This window comes from Parasteatoda tepidariorum, chromosome 3, assembly GCF_982258835.1.
Source record: "Parasteatoda tepidariorum strain Cologne lab strain chromosome 3, Ptep-v5.0, whole genome shotgun sequence".
Taxonomy (NCBI): domain Eukaryota; kingdom Metazoa; phylum Arthropoda; class Arachnida; order Araneae; family Theridiidae; genus Parasteatoda; species Parasteatoda tepidariorum.
Window position 1 is genome coordinate 14,855,772 of NC_141757.1, and position 20,878 is coordinate 14,876,649.

Here is a 20,878-nt window from a genome sequence, read left to right on the forward strand (position 1 = left end):
TATATATATATATATATATATATATATATATATATATATGAATATTTTAGCTCTTGCATAAAAGTAATAATTAGTTTAGTCAAATATTTTGCTAATAATTATCTGTAAAAACTGTAAAATAGTATTTGTAAATTTACTGAAATACACACACATTATTTTTTCAAGCTGAGGATTTGTATTACATTTCGATCAATTAGTTAGTCACAGTCAATTTTAGATTTCTATCACTACTTCTGTTAAGGTATTTAATCATTCTCCCTTTCAAATTAATTATTTCCTCTATTATACGATGGGCTGATATTTATCAAGCGCATGACCTTAAAGATTATGATGCCATAATTATGGCGGAAATGCTTGGATCCGAGCATTTACTTGTAAAAATAGAATAGCGATGTACTGAAGAAACAGTGAAGGCCTACTTGAAAACAGTCGAAAGTTATCTTTTTTTCAACAGAAAGAACAATATTTGCTAGGACAAGCATTCAGAAAGGTATTTAAATTTTTATTTTCAATGTTCGACGTTATTTCTTGTGCAAAAATGCAATTATATCTGTTTAAACCATTTCTTAATGTGACAAGCGTAACAATATGAGTTACATTGTTAAGATTCTTAAAAAAAATAGACTGGGATATAATGAAAAAATATGTATTTGCATTTATTTATTTTCATTATAGAATATATCATTTATACATAAAAATGATTTGTGATAAGAGTGGAATTAGGTAATTATTTACCAAATTTATTGTACTCTAAAAAAAGATACAATTTCGAACAAAAAGATGTAATTTGTGGTCGACTCACACGTAAATTAGTATGCTTTCTAATATAGCATTAATATAGCCAAAGCAAAATATATCATTATAATAGTGTGAAGTGCACCAAAAAAAAATCGAAATGGAATAAAACATATGAAGCAAAAAATACAAAATAAAACAAACATTAAAGAAAACTACAGAATATAACTCAAAATTTGATAAATAAAGCAAGTAGCGAGATCAGACATCCATTTACTTACTGAATACTTGATAAAAATATATTCGTAACTAGATTATAAAATATGAAAAACCAGATTCCAAACTATGAAATTAGAACGTAAATAGGGAATAGAGGGATATATTTTACAGCTCGTTTTTACTGAAGTAGAGAAACGTATTTGATTTGTCTGTTATCTTGGATCGGCCCGAAGCTGGATTTGCGCAAGTCAATTATATTACACTGGAAAATTCGAAGTTAGTGACTAATCAAAGTTAAAACATGACTAATAAAAGGTTACAACATTCTAAATTTGAAGAAATTATTAACGTTCAACATTTATTCAAAAAATCCTTTATTAAATATTTGAAAATTTTTAACAACGAATTTATCCGAATTGAATTTGCACATGGGCAAAAATATCAATTTGGATAGCAATTTTTTGTGTTAATGAATTCATAAATACTTACAACTCACAAATAACTCAATGATTTTATATAGAATTTAATTACAATAGTTGGATATCCATTGCCTTTAAGTAAATTTTTGAAGAGTTTCTCGATTTGTTTCACTTATTACAAATTATTTTAATTCTCTTTATTTGATTAAAAATAGTACTTAAATGAATGCTTATAGAAACACTAGAATTTCATGTAATTAGTTAATTTATACTGAATTTAATAATTGATTTCTTTTATCTAATAAGTCAACAATGTAGATATTTTCCTCTTTTTTATTACTTCAATCCAAAATAGTAAAAATAATATTATCGTCACGATTACAAAATGGGATTAATTCTTCGGGGAAAAGATTATTTAACAAAATTGTATAAATTTGAAAATTAAGGTTAATTAAATCATAAATAAATCTAAAAACATATTTAATATTAAGAGTATAATTTATTTTCTCTCTCATTAAAGTGAAAAAATATGCAAGCTAGATGCAACGAAAAATTAGATTCCTCTTGTATTTTATCTATTTGAACAAAAAAATGTTTTCCATTGTAAAGATAATTATTAAAAAGACATATATAATTAGAATTTCCCAATAATCAGAGATGCAATTAAGGATACGTTTATAATCATAGTAGTAACTCAAAATGACATCAAAAGGAAAAGAAATCTTGGAAATCAAGAGATTGCATAATTATTGTTAGCTTTTTATACGGGGGTAATTAAAGTTTTTTTTTGTGAATGCTTAAATGCTCGATCAGTTTTAGAAAAAAAAATTGTTGAATTGTTGCTGTTATTGTTATTATTAAATATGGAATTAATTTTAAATTTTTAACCTCTGAACGAAAACAAATTTTTTTAATGATAATATTGTTATTTAAATTACTAAACTTAAAATGTTTACAATTCATTAATTCCTTACTTAAAAGTCCAAAATAGAATTTACGGTAGATTCCATAGTTAATGTTAACCTTGTATATGGGGGTAATAATTTTTTTTTTTTTTTTTGAAGTTGCTAAATTGCTCGATCAGTTTCAGAAAAATTTGATGAATTGTTACTGTTATTAAAAAGGTTTTCAAATTCCTTCATTATTTAAAAAAGGTTTTTAAATTAGTAATGAATAGCACATTTTCATTCTGTTAACAAATCAGAAGGTAACGAGAATCAAATTGAGATCTTTAGACAAAAGTTATTGAGGTCATTAAGGAAACATTTTAGAATTTTACTGATAGAATGGGTCTATATTTTGGGTCTTTTAAGATTGAAATTTATTAGTTTCAAATTTTATATAATATTTAAATTACCGGTAGTAATATATTTATGATATTTATCAACAAAGTCAAAATATTTCTCTCCGACACAGTGACATTCATAATCAGATATATTCATTTTCTCTAAATTTTTGCTAATAATGAACTATAATATGTAATAAAGAACTATTTTTTCTATAATTAAAAATTGTCCTACCAAGAATTTTATTACATTTATATCTTTTATTTATGTTGAAATCTTTTACTGGAAACAAATTATTTAACTTGTCAAATATATTATGAAACTTAAACTTAATAAAAATAGGGTTTTGAAAGCCGATAAGATATCAAAATGTTTTTTTTCAAATTTGATTAAATTTTACAAATTTTTTTATATTTAATATCATTTACCTTATTGAACTAAAGGGCCTATTTATCATTCATAGAAAAATTTGAGGAATTTATTTAAATATCTGCTTAGGAATTAAAAAAGAGAAAACTTTAGGATTCTGTAGCAAGATTACAAAGCGTGCAGCTCTTTTTCTTCAATTCCAAGCTGACTCCTTACGGCAAATTTTTTTTTTTTAATAAAGTGTTATTCGATATTTTTTTGTTTTCAATGTAAGGGCAATTTCACTTACCTTTCTAAGCTGGCATTTTTTATAATCTAAATTTAGTAAAATTCGTAGCTAACAATTGAAGAAAACAAATATCTCAATTAATGGAGAAATTTGAATGGATGATGTAAAAAAATATTAACACAAGTGTGCCAAACTTGAAGCGTTAAAATGATATAAAATACTTTTTTTTTCTAGTAAAAAGGCAACAATTTATTCTCGATTTCCAATTTCTGAAATAAATTATGCCTGCTTCAGGAAAAATACTGCTGCTTGAGAGGCAGTTTGGAATTGAAGCGCTGTAAGTTTTATTATCGTTGCGACGTCCGGTATTTTCGAACCTTCCCCTGCAAATTTGCTTGTATCCTAAAAAAATAAAAGACTATATATCTGTTTATAGAAAATTATTAAATCAAAATATATTTTACAATGCATTTATTACAGATTGGATTACTGCAAAATGGCCACCGAGATAATGGATTCTCATTCTCATAATATTACGGTGGATGTAGATTATGTCCTAAAATATGGAGGTAAGTTCCAGTTTACCTTTCTATATAACATATACACACACATATACACTACTGGCCATTAAAATTGCTACACCAAGAAGGATTGCAAATGACAGGATGTTATTTATTGGGCACATACATTATAGTTGGAAAAACAAGTGATAAAATTTTCAGGATATTTGGATGTATAGATCTTGAGGAATCAGTACTCAGAGCAGCCTCCCTTGGCAGCAATAATAGCAGTTATTCTTCTGGGGATCGAGTCGAACAGAGATTGGATAGCATGGACGGGTTCAGCATTCTATACAGCTTCATTACTATGCCACAATTCATCGACCGTAGTGACTGACGAGTGGTGGCACGCCAGTCGTTCGGCAACCCTTGACCAGACGTTTTCATTTGGTGAAAGATCTGGAGAACGTGCTGGTCAGAGCAACAGGCAAACATGTTCTGTGTCAAGGAAGGTGAAAACAGTGCGGGCAACGTGCTGTCGTGCATTGCTCTGCTGAAACGTAGCGTTATGGAGGCCTCAAAGATAAGACAGAGAGCAACTGGCCCTAACACATCAGAAATGTAACGGCTGCTGTTCAAAGTGTCGGCAATGCGAACACGGGGTGATAGAGACGTGTATACAATGGCACCCTATAACATTACTCCAGGTGATGGGCCACTAAGACGATGTCGAATGCAAGCTGCCAATGGGCGTTCTCCACGATGTCGCCAAACACGGATGCGGCCATCATGATGCTGTATACAGAACCTGGATTTGCCTGAAAAGGCGACGTCATGCCATTTCTGCGTCAAGATTCGTGGTTGATTGGAGGCGCTCCTGCCTGTGATGCAGCGTCAAAGGTAGCTGAAGATATGGTCGCCATGCTGGCAGTCAATGCTGCAGCAAACCTCGACGAAGTGTTCGTGCAGACAATTGTTGTCTTACAAATGACCCCACTCCATTTATTGACTCAGGGTTCGTGACGTAGCTGTACGATCCCTTAAGGCCATTTGGATAACAGGTCTGTCTTCTCGGCTGTTAGTGATGGGGCGCTACTGAGATCCTGCATGGCGTTCCATATGACAGTCATGAACCTATCTATTCCATATTCTGCTTACAGTCATGGGATCTCGACCAACGCGAGCAGCAATATTTCGTTAAGATATAAAGCAATCCCGGCAGGCCACTCTATTTACTTCACCAAACTTTAAATTAGTGTTACTATCTCTCTGTCTTATTCTTATTCTATAAAACAGAAATACGCATTATGTTTATTTTAATAGAAAAAAAAAAATAGTGCGTGGAGTCCCTCCGCGCGGAAGAAGTTAAACTTCGCAAACTGCGACGTTAATTGTAGAAGAATCAGCAGTCGTAGAAGGATCACTAGTTCTATTCAACGACTCTTTTTCCTGCTCCGCTCGCTTCCGTGCTCTGTAATCACGGTAATATTGTGCATTTTTCCCTTTTGAACCAGTGGAAGTGCTTGTGGTTGCCTTATCGTCTCGCCCTGGAAAATGTATTTGTAGAAATGTGTGAATGCGTCATAATGTAATTTCAGAAGAGAAAACCTAACAATCAATTGATATTCACAAGAGATTGATATAACCCTAAATCCGTCGTATTGTCCGTGGGATTGTTTTCGTTCATTTTTTACAATTGTTATCCACTAAATTTGAAAATAAAAAAATACTATCCTATTAAATTATATGTGTATGAAAACAAACTAAAAAAATATTTATAGAAAAGCAATACTTTTTTTATTATTTTTATGCTAGTGAGAACCAAAACAATATATAAATGAATGAGGGAAAACTGGATCCTACCACGTGATTTCCCGGCCAATAAAAATGTAGCGTTAAACGTTTAACGCAACCTTGTTGGAAGTCGCATAAGAAGTATAACTCCAAAAAAAAACTGATAAAATTTCTTTTTCGCGTTGGCAACAAAGGATTGAAGACAGTCGAACTCGAAGAGCACAAAAATATATATGAATCAAAAGTTTCACAGGATGTATATGTTACTAAGTTTTAGAACTTTACTTTAAGAACGAATAGCGCGATATATATACGAAGCAGAGTAAAAATACGTTAATTAAGCGAGCGTAAATTGCGATGCAATCTAGCAAGCGGTAGGGGGTTCTAGTATTATATGAGACACTGTATAATAGATATTATTATATTAAAAACACTATTGTTTAAAGTTACGTTATTTTTCAATATATTGAATGCCTCGAATTCCGCATCCGGCTTGCACCGACCACAGTGCTGACGTGAAATATCCTCAGTGGTAGACAGATCATGGATTAGAGTTCCCATGCTGTCATTCTAACCGTGGGAGGTTTTAGTGGTCTTCCTCTTCAAATAACGCAAATGCGGGTTAGTTTCATCAAAAGTCCCCCACGAAGGCCACATTTCTCCTAACACTTAATCCAGGAGTTCCCTTGTCTTCTGTATTGGGTTCAAAATTGCAAGGCTACGGAGTTGAACATTAGTTGTCGTAAACCCAAAAATTGGGTCTGCTGTTCAACGACGCTTATAGAGTAAATTATTAAATGCCACGCTGCTGATCGGCAACAAAATTAGTATAAAACTAAAAATTAATTATTAAGTGTGTAAAAATTAAGATAAAACTAAAAAAAAATTCATAGTCATTAAGTAATTACTGAAAATTTATTAAAAATTTAATTGATTTTTATTTATTAAAAATACTTTAATTTTTTATGTTAATCTGTCAGTGGTGTGCTACGATTTGCTATATCACAATACTAGCACTAATAAGCAGCGCGTATGGCCGGACGGGGATTTAATTAAGAAAACGAGGTGAGCTCATTGTGTTAAAGCTTATTTATGACTAGCTGTACCCTGCGTGCGTTGCAACGCTTTCAGTTTGAATTTTAATTTTGTATTTAAGTGTGTAAATGAGATTTGCGATTATGATTTGAAATGCAAATTTTTTTAATGATGAAAAAAACCAGTGATAGTCTCAGCAGTTAATTCTCTAGGATATCGTTAGTGCATTTTCAAACAGACATGTATGGTGATGCACACGGACCATGAAACATATTTTAGACAATGATCTGAAATAAGACTGGATCTATGGCGACATCAGGAATTTCTGCTGATATTTGATCAGTTTGGCATGGTGGGATTTTTTCAATAAGCCAAATCAAAATGTGTGCCTGTGGCGATCCTCTTTTTTGCCATTCAATAGAGTACATCCAACACCGTGTCTCTCTAAAAACATGACGCTTCACAATGAAATCAAGTAAAGATTTTAATTTTTGTTTGAACTTACGTGCTGTAATATCATGACGATCCGATTATGATTGTCCTGGTAACAAAAGCTCTTTAATTTCAACCCAAGCAGAATTGCATGTAAATTTAATAAATAAATCTGCGAACATGTGTCATTACATCCTGTGAATATTCATACATGTGCCTTGGACTCCCTGCAAATGTAGTCGGCAATATAATCATTTTCCCCACATCATTAGGATTAACGTTACCATCATTAATTATTGCATCCCGTAAATGAATGTATTCTTCTGAACGTAATTTGATTTAATTTAATTTACAGTAGGCGTTCAGTTTCAATTTTCACATACATATCGACAATGTATTGATGAAATAAGTATCGACATTTTAAAATAATGATTATCAGCGTTTTTGCAAACCTTAATCAATATGCATAAAAACTCATTGCACATTCTTATTCTTGCTTTCTTATTGGTTTTCTCGCCTGTTTGTGGATTTCTCAATTTTATGTTAAAATAATATCCCTCCTCTCCTCGCCAAAATAAAAAAGGATATTGCAATGCATCATAGGATCGATACGTTTCTGAGAACTCTTTGAACGTCACCATTTCTGCGATGAAGAACTGTATCGCGGGAGGTAAATTCTTCGCCAACTATAACAATAGTCACTTCATCCAATGTTGGCGCATTGTATTTTCCTTTGTGGTGGCCTACAGGTGTTTTTTCAGCTCTAATAACAACTTTGTAAATATCGGATGGCATTTAGTCAAGGGCAATTCTGAACAGCCTAATTAACTGATTATGTTGATCGAAAAATTTTTGTAATGCGGTAACAATATCTCGTTTAGTGCCATTGTTTACCTGACAGCGTTGATTGTCTTGATCATTTGTGTTATCCATGAAATAAATCTGTAGAAATTTATGATCTGCGCCAGGCAATGGAAGAAATGATCCTGCACGATGATAAATTTGGCCTTGCACTTTGATTATTGGCATGTAATTCTCGTTCACGATACGTGTAGCACCGAATGAAGTCATTTAGAAATACGAATTGTACCGGCGTATATTCGCCAAAAAATGTTTCGATTGGTTTGTTTGACCTGATAAGAAGGTTGATAATGGCTCGCCTGGCGACGTAAAATCTTGTAGTTTCAGTATGCCTCTAGAACAGCAAATTCAAGCTGTTTCACTTTTAAATTTGAGAGCATTACAAAACATACATAATTGACCTATTTCTCCGATGATGACACTTGGGGGAAGACTATAGTTTGTTGTCGGATCATAGTGAAATGCACTGAGATTCAAATCAGAGTATTGGCAGCGTCTGAATAGCGAAATGCGTTCTCGATCGGTATTCATTCTTGCTTCCCGTTGCTCTGATGTTTCCGACGATCGGGCTTGCGTAGTGCGTAGTTGATTTGTTGACAGTCTTCTTTCCTGTTGCTCAGACGTTTCTAAGGAGCGGGCTAAAGCATTCTGTTCTCGATTAGTTTCAAATCTTTTTTCCCGTTGCTCCGATATTTCTGAAACACGGGTAGTTCTCTTTTTGCGCGCTTGAGATGTCGATCGACTAAGAGCGATTTGCTTAGGCGGCATATTTTTGCAAATATTCTTTCTGACAAACAAAAAGAAATGTAAAAGTTGACAGTGGTCACAAATTTGCTAAACCGAAATATCACATATATATTTTAAATAATAAAAAGAGCAATAAAAATGAGATGAATAAGAAATATGAAAATTATAAAATTTAAAACAAAAATCTATTTTTTAAATGAAGGAAATAAAATGGATGAATTTGAAAACTTTGCATAAATAAACAAACTAATAGTTTTCAAATGACGACTGTCACAGCAAGGAAATCTTCGAAAACTATATTTAATTGTGCTACCATAAAATTACATACTAAATATAAATATTTTTGAAAACGTGCAATTTGAATGAAATTTGCTTTTGTCTTTATATTTATTAAACTGAATCCGTGATGCGACCAATAATTAAGAAATCTATTCTCGTTGATTTTACTTGCTTGTGCTCACCTGACATAAAGAGACGCAAGAATTAAAAATTGAAGTATATGCAATTTACTTTTCTAAATGAATAGAGTTATAAGATAAAAAATATCACTGTTGTTATCTTCAAGATATTTGAAAACTGAATCGTTTATAGCAAAATTTAAAACAATGGCTAGCTTTTAACCAATCAGAAAATTCCATTTCGATTTTCGCTGATACCGCTGGAACGGCTTTTCGCAGAATGTTCTAATATCGACAGAAACCTTCCTCGTGCTTTGAACTAACTGTATGCCAAGTTTCATAGCTTTCTATTGGTTGGTTTAGAAGTCTATAGAGGACAAACAAACACACATTCACTTTTATATATATAGATTATAGAAAATTTAATAAAAGTCTAATATTTAAATTTCTTAGGCGTAAAACGAATTTGTGATTTTTAGATCCACGAGTAATTTCTTATCCTTTGATGGATTCACCATACAAGACATACGCAGGTGTTATCATTTTCCTTATTTATATCAAAATAATCGGACCTAAGATGATGAAAAACAGGAATCCATATGTTTTAAGAACACCGATGCTTCTTTACAACATTGTTCTTGTAGCTTTAAGTGGATGGATGTTTTATAGGGTGAGTAAATTGGTCTTTATTTTATTTTTAATTCAGTGTCATTTTGTCACTGTCTGAAAGATATTTTGGCATATTTCTTTTAAACAACATTTTATTTTATTTTATATATTTTATAATCGTCGTTGAACAGCCGACCCAATTTTTGGGTTTAAGACTACTAATGTTCAACTCCGTAGCCTTGTAATTTTGAACCCGATTCAGAAGACAAGGGAATTTCTCGACCAAGTATTGGGAGAAGTTTGCCTTCGTGGAGGACTTTTTTGATGGAACTAACCCGAATTTACGTTACATGGAGAGGAAGATCACGAAAATCTCCCACGGTCAGCCTGATGGTAAGGGGACTCTCACCCATGAACTTTCTACCACTGAGGATATTTCACGTCAGCACTGTGGTCGGTGCAATTCGGATGCAGATTTCGTATCGACCAGCCATCGCCGGGATCGAACCCTGGTTCACCTCATTGGAAGGCGGACGCTCCATCCCCTGGGCCATCGCGGCTCTTTTAAATTTTATCTCGCTGCTTTTTAGACAACATAAGGATTAGTTGATGGATTTTTAAATTACATAATTTGGTACTTGCACTTTTAGAAGACACACGTGACTTATGACGCTAGCGCCATCTGATGGGCACATTGAATTTGTCAAAATATAATTATTTCTCTTCTACGTTTCTTACTTAAATAAGATTTGCTTTTTGGCTATGCATTTTATTGTAACCGTGACATATGTTCTGTGTACCTGGCAACTTCGATGCAGAATTAGTTTGTTTTTGTTCTGCATGGTTTCGTACCTGTCTTTGTGTTAAGTAAGAAATATTCAGTGAAAGAAATGAAATCTTTGTGAAAGAATCTTTATGAAAGAAATTTAAGTGTGACCCTTAAGACAACTGGTACTTGATGGGCTTGGCTTAATCGAAATAGAATGGAAAGAGCAGTTGCTAATGTAAGCAAATGCCACGTTTCAACAACCTATAAGGATCAAGGTACCCATACTACGTCAACAGCAGGCATACCATTGGATTTCCTGTAGTGTTAGAGAAACTGTTGAGGGAAAAAAATGCAATAAATTTATTTTGAGAGCTGTATATTTGAAAATTTGATGTTGGAATGTTATGTGGTTTCAGTAATTTTACAGTTGTGTGTATTTTTATTTTGTCAAGTCTGTTATCAGCAATAATTAAAATATATTTATTTGTTTATTTACTCAAATGGATAATTCAGTTTTCTACAATTTTATCCTAAAGGAAATAAGAATTTTCATACTTTTTTAGAATTGTTTACCTTTCTGAAATTTCGTCTTGTAAAATTCTATGTCTCTTACCCTATTTGGTGATAAATATGGCAAGTTTGACTTTATATATAGTACTATTTATACAATTTCCTTTTAGAAATTTAAACTTACATACTATTAATAGAATTAAAGTTATGTAGAAAATATACAACCCTTGACCATATTATTAGACGGACTGTAAGATTCTATGTAAAATTATAATTATCAGGTGATACTGTACAGCTTTATTATTTTTACTCGGATGAAACCGGTTTGCACTTGTTTACCGTCCTGTATCAATTGGTTAACATTGTAATGCAATACGTTAAAAATAAATACTCATAGGAAGTGTGGGGAGCGGAGTTACAGACCATGTCAACAGTCATCTATGAAAAGGTACCCCGGCATAGAGTCGAGTTAACATGTCTTATATACTAGTGAATTGTAGTTGTAATTTTGTAGTGGTTGATTCGCTACAGTACTCCCCCACTAGAATTATACCTGTGATAGAATTCGATGAACGAATACCACTAGTTGATTCATTGCTGTTTTGTGAGAAGCCGGGAGAGCTGTACTATGATCACCGTATTTTTTTTTGAGTGCTGAATGTGAGAGGTGTATTAACTTCACGGTCGTAGTCGCTCCTCTGTTGCCGTTAGCAGTCGAGTAATCACAAGTATGCAAGCCGACGTTGTGCGTGATCGAGACGAGACTGAGTAGCAACAGTGCGAGGAGGTGGATAATGTCGCAGTCACAAGTAGCAAGTCAACTGTTTAATGTGGTTATCCATCGAAGTAGGCGTTACTGTCTAGGTAGGCGTGTTCATATCGAAGTGGGCGTTACTGCCTAGGCAGGCGTGTTCACATCACGTCCGAAGGTCACCAATGTGGGGAGAGGAGTATTAGACCAAGTCAACCGTCATCTATGAAAAGGTACCCCGGCATAGAGCCGAGTTAACATGTCTTATATACTAGTGAATTGTAGTTGTAATTTTGTAGTGGTAGATACGCTACAGGAAGTATATAAGTATATGAAAGAATCTCCTGAATAAAAACCCATTACATGCATGTTTAATTATTAAAGCATTCCCTATAAACTCGTGCAAATCATATAATTATTAAAAAACTACAGTGTGTCTAGTAAATTGATCTAATTATTATAATATACTAATATAGTGCTTGATATAATATATATTCTATATTTATATAATATTGTATATCATCTAATTTATCCTATCGTAGAGTTTATATTATATATCATCTAATTTAACCCATTGATACACGAACGTAAACAAGTGCAAACCGGTTTCAGTCACATAAAAACGATAAAGCTGTATAGTATCACCTGATAATTAAGATTTTACATAGAATTTTATAGTGCGTCTAATAATTTGTTCAGTGACTGTATCTGTTTGGAATATATAAAAACAATACTGATTATGGAAACATACATGACAATATTCATGGTATCTGGCCAAAAAGTGTATCAACTAAAAATAATTGAGAAAAAAAAGAACTTTAAGAGAAACACATGTTCAATACTTTTTAAAGGTTACTTATTCTCATACAAAAAGAAATGTTTAAGTTTTAAATGACACCGAAGTTTGTGAACTATAGCCTTATCAAAAAGGTAAACGCGTGCGCTGATTTAAAAAAAAAATATTCGTCTTTAAAAATATTTTTGAAATAAAAACTAAAAATATTGTTCGTAATCTTGGAAATATAATGTTCCTAGTATTTGTTTGGACAGTCGTAAATTTAGTACCTTTTATGTAAACTTTAGTTTCCAAACTTCCGACCACATATTATCGTATCTACAGAGTATTTGATACTTTTCCGTTAGCTTGTCACTAATGTTGCCAATTGTGAACAAGACGCGAGCCAAGTTGCAAAGAGAAGCGAATGACAAACAAAACAGTCAACGGAATAAAAGTCTAAAGCTCTTCAACTATAAACAAATATTTATTAATAGTAAGCAGAACAAGTTCAACTGTAAACAAATATTAATGAATTGTAAACAAAACAGTTTTATCCCCAAAGAATTCTTACAATAGAGCACATGGCACCAAGCTAACATTTCCCATATGGTAGTAAGAAATTTGGCACAATTCTACATTTCTTGGCGATTATTTGCTTGCGCCAGGCTCAGGGAGAAGTCCCGAACATTTTAAGTGAATTGAAAAAAATTTCTACTAAGTTATTAAATTCGTTTACTTTCGTTAATTATGTTACATGATAATAGTCGAAACATTTTTCAATAACAAAATACTCATATTTTTTAATTATTTTAAAGAATTTATTTTTGTGTCGAAATACAAAATTTGAACGAAATCGGTCAAGTAAGCCACTATTAGGAGAAAATACGTTTTGTGTCTGATTTCGCAATTTAAAATGTCATCTGCTCTAACTAGTTAGCATATTTGTAACGCTTGAAGTTCTCGAAACATTGAGTCCAAATAGATGGAAATCTAATAACTAGATCAAAAGTTATTCACGGCGTTTCGTTTTTTTTTTGTGCAGTGAAAACGTCTTATTTTATTTAGCAATTTATATTAGTGTATGGAACACTTCTTAATTTATGAAATTTTTCTTGCAGTTTGCTGCTTACGGCTGGTTTAATAACTTCAGCTGGATATGTGAACCTATGGATTTTTCGAATAATGATGCTGCCGTCAAAGTTAGTGATTTTAATATATTTTAGAAACTCAAGATATGCTCACTCAAAAAATTCTGATTTAAAGCTGCAAGCTGCAAGATACGCGATGATAATTTGAGATACAAGTAAGGGAGAGTCGGGTAGCCCCGCCCAGCGGGTACCCCCGCCCACTGTCAATTTCATATGTATAGAATATTTTTTCAAGTCAATGGGCCATCGGACATTAATTATTACATTAAAAAAAGTTTATTTTCAAAGTTTCAAGCATTTACGCAGCTGTTAACATGGTAAACAATAGTTTTGAAAATATGTAGAATACAGTAGTCATGAAATTAAGAAAAATTGGTTGAATGTTTCGATTAAACTTCATTTTAATACTAAAATAATAATTTTTTCTATACATACAGCATTAAAGTATGTAGTCTTAAGTTTAATTTGCACAAAGAAAGAAGCCAATGTGTGAAAAATTGTTCGAGTAATTACAAATTTACAAAAAAATTGGATTTCGGGTAGCCCCGCTCACATAAATGTCGGGTATCAACGACCAATTTTCTTTCGTCGATAAATGTACGGTTGCAGAGATTATTATTTTATTGCTTCAAATTTGAATGTTATATGCATTTTTAACAACAAATATTGTTGTTATTAAATGATTGTTATTAAATGATAGAATTCACTAAAAGTATATAAATATGTAATAAATAAAATAATTTTGTGATAAAAATGATAAACGAGATTTACCTATTGTCAATACATTGGTCATTTTCATTTACTCCTGAAAAAATAGTCATAAAACATAATTTTTGTAACTGAGGGGGGTTACCCGACACATTATGAAAAGAACTGAAAAACATGTTTTTTTCAATTTCTATTTAAGTAAAACTATTTTTTTTTCGGTTTATTCTTTTTGAATTATTTAATTAGATGATAAAACAATAGAAACATACAAAAATGTTGATTATTACTCAATATTATATACAGAAATATAAGCAATACTCCTTAAGTGAGCGGGGCTACCCGACTCTCCCCTATAATTTTTTGATCGGTTAAAATAACTTATAGTTTTTTATTAAAATTATTTTAAATTTATTTTGAAAACCTTTCAAAACGCACACTTGGGAAAATAAAAAGAAATGATTCTAACCGGAATGGAACATTTATTAATATGTGTTTCTTCCAGAAATTTTGTTCCAATTTATCTGACTTCTCCCAGTTGACATTTATATCTTTTATCCACATGTTGATTTTTATATCATTTATCCACATGTTGATTTTTAGAACTACAGCAAAGTTTGATGCGCTTCTCTTAAATGTTTGATAATTAATATCAGAAGTTTAAATTTTCTTTTTTCGCATATGTCTGTAAGCAGACGATTTCAGATCATTCTTTACTGCATTGTATATATTGGCTCAGTTTTTGAGTAATTAAGTATACGTTCTTGTGGAAAAGTAGTTTACAGATGTGTGTTCCATCTATCAGTTAACATTTGCCCGATATTCGGGTATTGTATACAAAAGTCCAGGCATTGTAGACAAAGCCTGCATTTCGTATATTTCAACTTTACATATAAAGAAACTGTATGAGATATTTAATTTCCCATTAAAAATATTTTTATCATTTTTTTAGATGCTTGAAGCCTTTTACGTCTACTATATATCAAAATTCATTGAATTTCTAGACACAGTAAGTATTTTGTCAAAATATATTGTTTGAAATTGTCTTGTGTCTCATGAAACTGAAGTTTTTTCTTCTTTTTTTTTGTATTTTCTTGTTTGTATTTTTACAAAGCTTACACGTAAAAATACTGCATTTTTCCTAAAAAAAAACTCTATTTATAGTAAACATTTCTAGTATTTCTTTTTTTTTGTTGTTCTTGTTTAATTTTTAAATTTTTAATATACAGTCCTTGGCCAAATTTGTGACGCACTGTACTATTCTATATAAACTCTTAATTACCAGGTGATACTATACAGCTTTATTGTTCTTACGCGGATGTAACCGGTTTGCACTTGTTTACGTTCGTGTATCGATTGATTAACATTGTAATACAATACGCTGAAAATAAATATACATAGGAAGTACATGAGAAATCTCCTAAATAAAAACCCATTACAGGTATGTTTAAATACAAAAGTATTGCATATAAACTCGTGGAAAGCATATAATTATTAAAAAAACTACAGAGCGTCTAATAATTTCGTCTAATTATTATAATATACTAATATAATACCTGATATAACAAATATTCTATGTTTATATAATATATCGCCTAATTTATCCTATCTTCGAATTTATATTATATATCGTCGAATTTAACCAATTGATACACGAACGTAAACAAGTGCAAACCGGTTTCACTCGCGTACAAACAATAAAACTGTTTAGCATCACCTGATGATTAATATTTTACATAGAATCTTATAGTACGCCTAATAATTCATCCAGGGGCTGTAATATATTAAGGAGGTTTATTATATTATGATGATTATAAACACGCACATGCACCGAAGAGCCATTACATTATGACTACCCTGCTAATAACATGTAGGACCACCTTTAGCCCTCAAGACTGCTAGCATCTGCCGTGGCATTGATTCCACAAGGTGCTGATAGGTAGTCTGAGGTATCTGGTACCAAGCGCTCATTAACTGGTCTTGCAATTCCCTCACATTGCGAGTGGGTAGCGTGGCAGCACGAATTTGGTTTTCCAAGTAGGACCAAAAATGCTCTATTGGATTAAGGTCAGGTGAATTTGGGGGCCATGACATGACTTGAAAGTCACTGGAATGTTCCTCGACGATTCGACCCTTATGACATGGTGCATTATCCTGTTGGTAAACACTATCCCCCGCAGGAAAAACTGTTGCCATGAATGGGTGAACCTGGTCTGCAACTATATTCAAGTAGCTTACAGACGTCAGGGATTGTTCTATGAGGATTATGGCTCCTAATGTGCCCCATGAAAACATTGTTCCTGGGCGAGAAACCTTGAATACCTGAGCGAGCCCAGTGTTATAGATGGAGGGTGGTCATAATGCAATGGCTCTTCTGTGTATATGTTTTAACATTTATCTGTAATCTTTCTGGGAATTTTTGTTTCACTGTTCTTAACAACAATGACTTAACTTTAAATTTTTTTCTTGATTTGCAGATATTTTTTGTTCTTCGGAAAAAGAATTCTCAAATTACATTTTTGCATCTATTTCATCACGCGATTATGCCAATTTCAACTTGGCATTTCGTTAAATATGGTTGTGGTAAGTTGAGTTACTTACTTTTTAAAAAAAAAATAAATTTAAATGTTTTGCGTCATACGCTTTAAAAGTATAATACATTATTTTTAAGTGATTAATGGCGACTCGATAAATTCATGAAAATGCAATTTATTCAATAAAACAGTACTCTTCTCTCGTCCTAACTAGTCCTAGTAGTTCAAACAACATACATGTTTATAAATTACTTATTTTTAAAAATTCTTGTTATTAGTGCTAAAACATTAACCAATGATCCACGGGTCACGACCAAACACTAGAGGCAGTCTAAATGGAGAATAGTTAGGAGAATAAAGAGGATGATGTAACATTTTCCATCCAATGTGTGTTTGTCATTTATTTACTCGCTTCTGCCGTATGAGTTCAGTCTTTTTCCTTTAAGGTGATAATTTCTATCCTGTACTTTAATGCTGATCGTTTATAACCTAGTGCAAGTGCAAGTTTTGTAATTAGGTCAAGTGCACGTCAACAATAATGGCTTCGACAGCTTCTAAATTTAAAGAGCATAGAAGCAATGCTAGTCATCATAGACGTAGTGTCAGATGGATCAGACTTTTTCTTGTTTTTAGAAAACTGCTCGTTTAGTTTAATTTTTATGCATATATGCATATTTTTTTAAAATATTTATATTCAGCCACGATGGCTCAGGGGATAGAGCGTTTGCCTTTCAATGAGGTGAGCCGGGGCTCGATCCCGGCGAGGGCTGGTCGATACGAATTCCGCATCCGGCTTGCACCGACCACAGTGCTGACGTGAAATATCCTCAGTGGTTGACGGATCGTGAGTAAGAGTCCCCTTGCCGCTAGTCTAACTGTGGGAGGTTCTCGTGGTCTTCCTCCCCATATAACGCTAATGCGGGTAAGCTCCATCAAGAAGTTCTCCACGAAGGCAAATTTCTCCCAATACTCGATCCAGGAGTTCCCTTGTCTTCTAGATTGGGTTCAAAATTACAAGGCTACGGAGTTGAACAGTAGTAGTCGCAAACCCAAAAATTGGGTCAGCTGTTCAATGATGGTTATAAAATAAAATAAATTAAAAAGGATTTATATTTATATACAAATATCTGAATAAAATTTAAAATAAAAGAACAGTTATAATAAAAAAATGTGTGCGTTACGCCTAAGCTGATCGCCTATGCTGATTTTTGATAAGCATTTCTTTCCATTTTTTTTCTGTAATTTTATAAAAATCATCTCAGAAGAAACTATGTTATACTACTTGTATATAAACCAATGCTATACTTATAAATTACAATGTTAACTTTAATAACTCATAAGGGTATAGAATTTTATAATAGAAAATGAAAAAAAAAATTTTTTTGACCTTAAAACATTATTATTATTATTATTTTTTAAAAAAAACTGAAATTTATAGTTAAAAAAATAAGTACCAAAACAATTGTATTGTGTAACTAGTGTTTAAAGACGATGATAAAATTTAAAGCTCCCGCCATGATAAATAACTGTAAAAATTCTGTAATATTCATAATTACAACATTACCTTCTTAATTTCAAAACATCACTGCTATATTGCCGTGCAATTGAAAAAACAGCGTTATTGTTTCACGATTGATTCCGAAATGTACGCTAAAACAAAATTTCAAAAGACTAATAAAATAAAACCTATTGAAATTTTTTTATTTTTTGGTATTATGTAGTTTACCATACAAAGATGTCAAATATATAAAAATCTCAATTTCGAATTTTATGCTGCTTACGTAATTTTTCAATTGCACAGCAGTATAATTCTAAACTAAGAGGCCTACAGCGCAGCTTTCAGGAGAACTCCTCCAGACATCAGTCTCGCGTAGTGGCGGGTACCATGGTTACGAGGAAAAGTCACTTCGAATAGGGGTGTGGGGTGAATAGTTTTGTCTTGATCTTAGCATAGGTCAAAGTGAGTAAACAAATCGACACCTTCATTTCTCCATTACACCCCCATTTGAAATGAGCTCTTGCTCGTTACCATAGCAACAGACTTTTTGTCTGGAGGAGTTCTCCTCAAAGCCGCAGTGTAGTTATAGTACTCTGCTCAAGAAAAACTGTTATTGTGTAGAAGCAAAAAATTAATACGACCAGAGGAATCTCATGATAGACAATGTAGATTTTGCGTACAAAGAAAAATATTAAAATCTACCATTGAAAATGTTTTATTTTTCAGGAGGATATGCAACAATTTTACCATTAACTAATACTTTTGCACACATTGTGATGTACTCTTATTATCTCTTGTCTTCCCTTGGTCCTTCAGTTCAGAAGTATATCTGGTGGAAAAGACACGTGACAAACGTACAGATGGTATGATAATTCCGGCAGTTCATTCGTTTTTTTAATTTTTGGTAGTCTTAAGAAGATGCTATACCGTTCAATTAAAAAGGCGTTATAATTGTTTCAACTTGTTTTAAAACGAGCATTTTGTGGGTATACAATCGATGTTTTGCTTTTCAGGATATTTTTAATTTGTAGTTAAAACAAAACATTTTTAATGGATTTACAACATATTTCTCTTAAAATTGCTGTTTTTGATCAGAATTTTTTTTTGTCTTATGCCTGTTTAGGCAGAGGGGGTGCGATTGTTCTTGTTTTCAGTGGCGCAATCTATGGCCAAGAATTCGATTTCTGCCACACCATTCATTCAACCACAAACCCGTTTATAGGGTGGGTCACTTTCACGCACACAAAGGAGAAAGGTCACAGAACACCCAGAGAGAAAGAAACATCCATGCCTTGCCCGGGATTCAAACCCAGAACCTTTCTGATGCAAGGACAGTTCCCTGCCCCCTACACAGTTTGGTCGGCTTTTGATCAGATTAATTACTGAGTAAAGTTTAAGCTCAGAAAAATGTAATTCTTAGAAAAAATAAGGTGTTTTTGATGTTGTATTGAGGTTGACCGGTGTAAAAAAAATATACGGCAAAACCCCGACTTAATACATTATTAAGGTAATAATGAAAGTTATAACACATTAAAAATCGTGTTTAAAATATTTAATTAGAGGAATGAAGATTTCTCTACGTTTTACCATTAATTAATAATCTTAAATTAGGTTTCAAGTCCGATAGTTAAATTTGTGCCCTTGTACTATATCTACTCTACATATGAATCAATTTTCGTTGAATATACATATGCAGAAAATAAATAAAATAACTGTTATAAACGTTGAAAGTGGTTATAAGAGAAAAATACTTCTTTTTTAAGGAATTTCATTATTTTATTTTTATTTAAAAAGATAATAATACATTATTTTATAAATGCTCTTTCCGTAGTTTATTTAAAGTATTGTTAATAGAAATATTATATCCCTTACAAAAAAATAACGTATTTTTGAGGTTGACAGACGCAAAAAAAAAATACACATGAGGAAGAAAATGAGGTTATCTTTTGCAAGAAAAATAAACTGGTCCATAAACCTCAATTTCACCCTCATTTACACCTCATAAAATCACTAAGGTGATCAACCTCAAGTGCGAATGAAACAACTTTATACACCTTGTTTATAAACTTTGAGAGGTGATTTTTTAAAAGTTACTTTTGATGTCAACTTCAAATCAAATGTAAATCAGCCTTAACATCCCAAAAGAACCTCAAAACACCTTACATTTTTGTAAAGGAAGTCGCCCGTGCTGAATTAAAAGCCAAAAGCTCCGATTTTACAATTTTTGTCTCTCTTCCAGATCCAGTTCATAGTGATAATGGCAACGACTGGATTGGCGATGATAATACGCCCCGAAAATTGCAATTTGAGATTTTTGACAGCTATATTAACATTCCTGCACGGACTTGTTTTCTTTTGTCTTTTTACGCCTTTCTATATCAATCAATACATGAAAAAGAAGGAAACGAAGTGAAATATAACACCTAGGTACAAATTGCAACTTTCTTTTTTAGTGTATAAAAAATTGGAATTGAAATAAAAAGAAATTAATAAAAATATTTATTTATTGTACTTTGAATTAACTCAATCGCAAAACGATTCATATAACACTA

The 20,878-nt window shown here is 32.2% G+C and overlaps 1 protein-coding gene across 2 annotated transcripts; it reads left to right on the forward strand.

The window, feature by feature from the left end:
* The first annotated feature begins 337 nt into the window (after positions 1-337).
* On the forward strand, positions 338-20,822 carry LOC107454137 (very long chain fatty acid elongase AAEL008004). Of its 2 annotated transcripts, XM_087158846.1 has the most exons (8): positions 338-490; positions 3,738-3,826; positions 9,504-9,694; positions 13,560-13,640; positions 15,247-15,303; positions 16,772-16,877; positions 19,053-19,189; positions 20,566-20,822. In XM_087158846.1, exons 2-8 carry the CDS (start codon positions 3,754-3,756, stop codon positions 20,737-20,739), a joined length of 819 nt encoding a protein of 272 aa, XP_087014972.1. In that variant the 5' UTR covers positions 338-490; positions 3,738-3,753; the 3' UTR covers positions 20,740-20,822. The 2 variants fall into 2 exon arrangements, with proteins under 2 accessions (XP_087014972.1, XP_087014973.1); XM_087158847.1 differs by lacking the exon at positions 13,560-13,640 and having other exon boundaries at positions 353-490.
* The last annotated feature ends 56 nt before the right edge of the window (positions 20,823-20,878 follow it).

What these genes read in the sequence shown, in the direction of transcription:
- LOC107454137 (XM_087158846.1), top strand. Translation starts at nt 3,754, where the DNA reads ATGGCCACCGAGATAATGGATTCTCATTCTCATAATATTACGGTGGAT. An exon ending in GTGGATGGATGTTTTATAGG is followed by an intron (nt 9,695 to 13,559) that starts GTGAGTAAATTG and finishes TTTTTCTTGCAG; the next exon opens with TTTGCTGCTTACGGCTGGTT. An exon ending in TCATTGAATTTCTAGACACA is followed by an intron (nt 15,304 to 16,771) that starts GTAAGTATTTTG and finishes CTTGATTTGCAG; the next exon opens with ATATTTTTTGTTCTTCGGAA.